General features: G+C 40.8%; 1 protein-coding gene across 1 annotated transcript in view; it reads left to right on the forward strand.

Annotated features, from left to right (window-relative positions):
• The window catches only part of LOC107701904 (centrosomal protein of 112 kDa-like), an 88964-nt gene that overhangs the window by 67857 nt on the left and 14170 nt on the right, over positions 1 to 6937 (forward strand). The window contains exon 7 of the mRNA XM_016504050.1: positions 2185 to 2274. Within this exon, the coding sequence (XP_016359536.1) occupies positions 2185 to 2274 (90 nt within the window). The remainder of the gene's footprint in view (positions 1 to 2184; positions 2275 to 6937) is intronic.

The following is a 6937-nucleotide window of genomic DNA, read 5'->3' on the forward strand; positions in this document are numbered from 1 at the left end:
TTGCACATCCCCATCTTTGCAAGTCCATACGTGTGTGAACGCCGTATTAGTTGTGTGCGAGTGTGTGTTTTAGTAATCTATGGGGATAAACAGCTGTTGAAGAAAACCAAGAGGGCCGAGACAAGAAAGTGAGAGAATAAAGGCCATTGCCATGCCTCTCGCTCCATTCAATCCCCCTTCCCTTGCCCCCAGGAAATCAAATGTTCCACGTTTGCCGCTTGTTTAGATTGATCCCGCTCTGGCTGGCTGATAAAGAGCGTATCGCCCTGGCCATCTGGACCCTGTTTGGAGAGATTCACCATAGAAAATCACACGTTCACGCAGAGAGGAACAACAGCTGTGAGGTTGCTATGCTTCCCTCGGCCCTTCAGAAGGTTTCAAGGGAAAACACAAGGCGGTATCAAGGTGTATCCTCGATCGAGTGCAGCCGGGGAGTCCGGGAGACCTAGGGTTCACGGCGAAGTGGCCCTTTGAGTGCTCTCTCTGTCCCAGGAGATCAAATGAAATGGAGCCTGTAGTGCGTCGGTACACAAATCCACTTAAGGAGCTTGTCTTTTGTGGCCTCCCTCACCTTCGTGCTCGGCTTAGCCAGTGACCTTTGTCCCGTCTGGAAGGACATGATGTGCTCTTCAGGAGAACATTGGGACAAAGCGATCACCCACAATGACTCATTCAGGCTGTTTATTAATGAGAGCCGCAGATGACAGGGTCCTTTTATGACAAAGACGGAGATATTTTCAACCCCTCACCCCAACCCGGCACTCAACTGTTTCGTAAATCTGCTAGGAACCACATGAAAGACTCGGCTCATAACTGTCAGCACTCTTCCAGGAAACATCACCACACAAAGGCTGTTACATTTCTGGGGTCTGCTGGCGTTCGGGTTACTGGCTTGTTGTGTTTCATTAGATGTGGGCTGGTATACATGAAGGTCATGGCTTCGTTGCTCCCTAAATTTCCCTCTAGGCCTGTCCAAGGTCCAACCCTAACCTTCTGCCTCACCTGCCGATAGGCACTGTATTTATGATGAAAATAAGGCTGCAAAGGACGGAAGTACAGTTCATTTAATATGCAATACTATTTTAAGGTTAATCTGAGGTTTTTTTGTCTACTGGAAATGTTTTTGAAAAACATACTTTCACTGTTTTTTTGGTTGATTGATCAATTTGTGGTCACACTTTATTTTAAGGTCAAATTCTCACCAGTAACAAACCATTAACTATGACTTTTGCCTCAATAAACTCCTAATTTGCTGCTTATTAATAGTTAGTAAGGTATCTGTTAAGATATAGGTATTGGATAGGATTAGAGATGTAGAATATGGTCATGCAGAATATGTGCTTTATAAGTACTAATAAACAGCCAATATGTAAATAATAGGCATGCTAATAAGCTACTAGTTAAAAGTGAGAATTGGTCGCTATAGTAAAGTGTTACCCAATTTGTTTTTTCTTTGATTACACTGGTGCATGTTTGTTTTTACATTGGGATTTAAATAATGCTATACTTTTTTATGCTTGGCATAGCCAAGGGTCAATACAGCTGTCATTCAGTCAACTTCCATTGCATTACACCGTCACTGACCTTTCACCCTTCACAACCAGAAAGTCAGGCCTTGTACTCGGCAAAAAAAAAAAAATAAAAATTACTGAGCAAATCTTTTTTTCATTTGATTGATTGAAGTCAGTTCAGTGGGAATTAAATATGATTTTTCCATTTACCCACTGCTTTTTATGAATTAAAATGACATGGTAGCTAGTCATTTGTGGGCATGTCTGTACGAAATTGAAGCTGAGAGAGAATGGAAAATGAAAATGCAGATTAATTCGATGATAAGCAAAATCACTCAGTCCATATGCCTGTTCATGATTGCATCCATTATGGTCACAAAAATATTTAATTATGGTTTATTGTAGCTTCTTATATGCTTTAGTGAAGTGTTTTTTTTTTTTTTAAAGATTCTGTTGCATCATAAAAGAGACTCATATTGTATTGTGACCAGGATGTGCCGAATGAGAATGATACTTAGCATTCGTCCAATCAGAATTGTTTTGCGATTTCTTAAATGGATCTAGCATACCTCTGAGATGAACAACTGCTTTGCTAACATCCTGTTGTATACTACGAAGACATTAGAGACATTTGCTTTATCTAATACTCGATTCACTCGATTTTTCCCTTCAGGTTCTTCAAGAACGTGTGCAGGCTCTGCAGAGACAGCTGCATGCCGTTGAGAAGAAGTTGATGAGCCGCGAGCTGGAATACCAGGAGCAGGTAAACTTACAAACGGCTTGGACCTCAGTGCATGCCACGTCCCCTGGAGGGCCAGGAAGAAGCCACGCCTCCTCACTGAGTCACTGATATGCCCTGCACACATTTTACACATTCCATGAGATCCGGCTTCAAGAGCCAGAGCCCTCGGCCAGGAATGCTGTACCCGTTTCAGAGGGATTTCTCAATAATAACAGGCCACTTTGACCTTGAGTTAAAGAAAAAAGAGAGAGAGAGAGCTAATTAACTGATTAATAGCTCCGGGTGGGTCTCTGGGCCTGCTATGTGTGTAGAAACGCCCTTTTTGTACTGGAAACCTCTGCTGACCTTTACTGGGCTCCTCAGACAGTTGTTGGGATGTGCCCTGGGCTGAAGTATCTGTTCAACCACAGGCGGGCTCTCTTGAGGAACAGCTGCACTGAGTTGGCACTGTATTCTGTGGAAGAGCCCCAAAGCTCTTTATCTGACAGTGAGTGCCAGAAGATTAGTGGTCAGGCTATGTGTTATGACGAACATACGCCAGACACCTGACAACTAGGGACAACTAGATGGTGTCTAGATTGCTTTAACCGTAAAGTCAGCATGAAATGAAAATGTTCTTTTTTTTTTTTTAAAGAGACCAGAAATTAATGTCACACATAAAGAAAAATTGGTAAAGCTTTATTTTAAGGACCAGTTCTCAATATTAACTAGTTGCTTATTAGCATGCATATTACTAGCTTAGCCTATTGCCTGTTTATTAGTACTTATAAAGCACATATTAATGTATTATTCTCCTTGACCATATTTTAGATCCCTTAGTCCTACCACATACCTATCCAAACTTAAAAACTACTTTGCTAACTATTAGCCTAATAAGCAGCAAATTAGGAGTTTACTAAGGCAAAAGTCGCAGCTAATAGTTAGTTAATATTGAGAATTGGTCCCCAAACTAAAGTGTGACCAAAAAATGCATCCCCAAAATGACTTGCGCTCTTGAACCGCCCAAAATGCCACCATAACCAAATACAAAATTAAAAATGGAATGTTTACAAAATATCAAGTACGTTTCCATCATCTAGTGTTGCTGCTTGGGTACTGCTTGGGTTCCTTATCCCTACACTCTTACTTATGCTAAAGTAACAAATATTTTTTGCAGCAGTCTTTCAAAGTGTATTAACATTCCCACACCTCTGACATGCTTCTTTTGTGATTTACTGTTAATATCATAGGCTAATGATCATGAGCCAGTAAAATCCAGAATCAAGATAAAATCAAGTCCCACTTACTTTGTCACTATTATGAAATATGTCACTTTAGGACACTTTTGTCATCAAAAAAGCTGATACGCATCAATTGAGCATCAAAATTTAAAACAACTGTTCAAGTAAAAAAAATTGCAATCCACTTTACGTCTGTAATGTGTATTTCTGAGTAAACCATAAAAAAAGTATCCATCAGGAATAGTTAGTGATAACTCATTTCAAACTCATTTGCTGTTTTCTTTTTCATAGAACGGCAGTTCATTTGCCCTTTAAAGGACAAAATAAACCATAATAGCTTGATATTCATGGTCTCTATGCAGTGTTGTCGTATAGAAATGTCATTCTTCATGATCATTCTTCAAAAACTCTTCTTGAATATGAGGGTAACACTTTTTGAGGGTCAATTTTGATTTCATTCTGACTTCAACAAGCCCCGGAGACAAGACCTTCACTTTAGAATGCGATCGCCAACCCCAGGCCCCCTTAAGAGACAGAGCGCCTGCAAAGAACATCTACTCCCACCTCATAAACCCTCACAGCACTCCACATCTCAAACGCTGTGCATGTGTTCGTGAGAGAGGGAGTATATGTGGAAATAAAGGCTGAGAGGCCTGCTCTCTTTTCAGTGCAGTGATATTGCCCCAGTTTATCTTCCAAGACATGTCTTTGTAATGCAATCCTCGGCATGCAAAAACAGCCCTCTTTTTGCCCAGACTTCAAACAGATGTTCCTCGCTCGGTTGCTCCGGGCCCCTCCACGCCTGCTTGGCATGAAATGTCGGCATGGCAGCGGCGTGTTTCTGCGCAGTCTCGCTGGCACGCAGGATGAGATGATTACAGACACAAAGCCTTCGAAACAGTTAAGTTACGGAGTCCTCCGAGAGGTTTCCTCCCGAGGCACAGCAAGGTGTTATTTTCATATTAGGATGGATTTGACATGTTAGTTAAACAGGAGCTATTCGCTGCATGCTAAGTGTGCTGACGACTGCAGTGCCGGCATTGAGTCTTAATCTACCGAATCTCCCTTCTTCGCTGGTGAGGGTGAAGCCGAGCTTTTGATGTAAGCATGGGATTTCGGGGATGTCAGTGATGATGCATTTAACACTCCCAGAGCTTTTAATTCTTTACTTGCTTTATTAAACTTAAAGTATGTCATTTCTTTATGACTGAACGTTTTTCAAAAATAATCATTGTTTTTCTGTAAGGTTGCTGAACACTCCCCCCATCTGCCATTGGTCAAACTGACCGTCCCTCCCCAAACTCACTCAATTGATTGAGTCGGTATTGATATGTCAAATGCTTAAACAAACAAATTGCATGGGACAGAAGGTCACACGTTAGTGTGGGGACCAATTCTCACTATCAACTACGACTTTTGCCTCATTAAACTCCTAATTTGCTGCTTATTAATAGTTAGTAAGGTAGCTGTTAAGTTTAGGTATGGGGTAGGATTAAGGGATCTAAAATATGGTCATGCAGAATAAGGCATTAATATGTGCTTTATAAGTACTAATAAATAGCCAGTATGCTAGTAGTATGCATGCAATTGGTGCCTAAAATCTTGCATTTCAAAAAAAAAGAACCGCAACTATGAACCAATGTTAGCACTTTAAATATGTAAAGCTTATGATGCCAACCCCCAAAGACAGCCTCTACTACTATATGGAGTAACATACACTTTTCAAGACCCAATTGATCCCAGATGAATCCTGTCCAGTTTTTTTTTTCTGGTTGATTTCCGTTTTTGGTTAGAAACATGTCAGATTAAACCAATAAAATGAGCTGCAAATTCTATTTGTTGCTATTTCTTGTTGACTTAAATATTGTATTGTATAAACAAATTAATTTTGTGCATTGTATAGTTACTGTTATTTTTTGCCAATGACAGGGTCATTAGATTTGGCTATGAATTTACACAGAAAAGATGCCTAAACCTTAGATCTGTTCCTCTCCACTGCCAGCGCACTGTAGAGTAAGTGCCGTCATTTTCCATTAGCTTCCCATTACTGCACTGGTGCTACTGTGGAGCCCCACTCCACTGTAGTGGCACTTCATAAATCATACTTCTGCTTCATAACTTCATAAAGAGCCTCCTCCAACCTCTAATTTCTGTTCACATCGTTCCCAGCTTCTTGAAAACGCTTTTTTTTTTTCAGTTGGCATGCTATTCAGAGAGCTTCATACTCAACTAGTGCTCTTGACTCCAGAACCGCCAATTTTATGACGCGAAACTTTGTGAGTGGTGCCGGTTTTTGATGTACCCTTGTGCATCTGACAATGTTTTTGTCACTTTGCCGTGTTTTTTTGAATGCTTGTGCACTCTTTCTCTCCCCTCCACCCCCTTCATTAGCATACATCAAGCTCCTGACTACATGACAAACTTTATTTGAACATACAAAGTGCTGAGGTCTTGCTGCTTTCAGCTGGCAGCTGTCAAAAACCCCAGCTAGTGACAAATCCTGCATCGCGCAAAGTCAAAAGCAGGCACAATCTAAAGACTATATATAGATGAAATAGTGTCATTTTAAGTGAGAATGGTGCAGAAAGGAGACTGCTGCTGCCTTCAAAATGGAGATTGGTTTATTAAACAACAAAGATTACTTTTTAAAAAGGAAAGGAAGATGAAATCGTTCACTAGTCACATCGTTCAGTTGTGAAATCTGGATGCTTTTATGTGCAGTTCATTAGTTGATGGAAGTAAATCAAAAATAAAGCACAAAGCCTTACCCTCAAAGTGGCCCAGTGTTGCAGCTGTGATTGTAAGAACCTGTCAGAATTTATTGAAAAAGAAAACCTGTATAAATGAGTGGTTATGTCCCGGGGAATATACTGAGTGTCTTTCATGCCACAGTCAAGGATGTTTAAAGGAATAGTTTGCTGAAAAATAATCGGGGCTTAATTTGTGCTGGATCCTGACAGAACAGGATACGGGACCTCTCGGTTTTTGACTGTCTGTGTTCCGGTACCTGTTTGCATGGATCCAGAAGACGCGTTTTGGGCAATTCTGACAAGAGCTAAACAGATGCCGTTCAACAGAATATTGGTTGTGATGACAGAAAGTGGAAGATTAGCAAAAAATTGTTATATTTAGGCTACGTTCACACGAAGCCAGAGCTTTCCCTATCCGATCTTTTTTTTTCTCCTCGTCTCAAGAAATATCTGCGTCCACACGAAACCGACACAAAACGATGTAGTTTCCATGCCAGACCAACATGTGGCGCTGTAATTCTGCCACAGAGATGCACTAAACAGAGAAGAAGACTTGGACTATGCGCATAAACCTTGCGCGCGGTATACAAACGAACATGGAACAATATATGTATTAATCTGTGTCAATGTTAGTTAATAAAAAGTAGGGATGCACCGATACCACTTTTTCCAGTACTCGCCCGATACCGATACTTTTATTTTTGGTACTTGCCA

Source organism: Sinocyclocheilus anshuiensis, unplaced genomic scaffold (assembly GCF_001515605.1).
Source record: "Sinocyclocheilus anshuiensis isolate Anshui unplaced genomic scaffold, SAMN03320099.WGS_v1.1 scaffold498, whole genome shotgun sequence".
In the NCBI taxonomy this organism is placed as follows: domain Eukaryota; kingdom Metazoa; phylum Chordata; class Actinopteri; order Cypriniformes; family Cyprinidae; genus Sinocyclocheilus; species Sinocyclocheilus anshuiensis.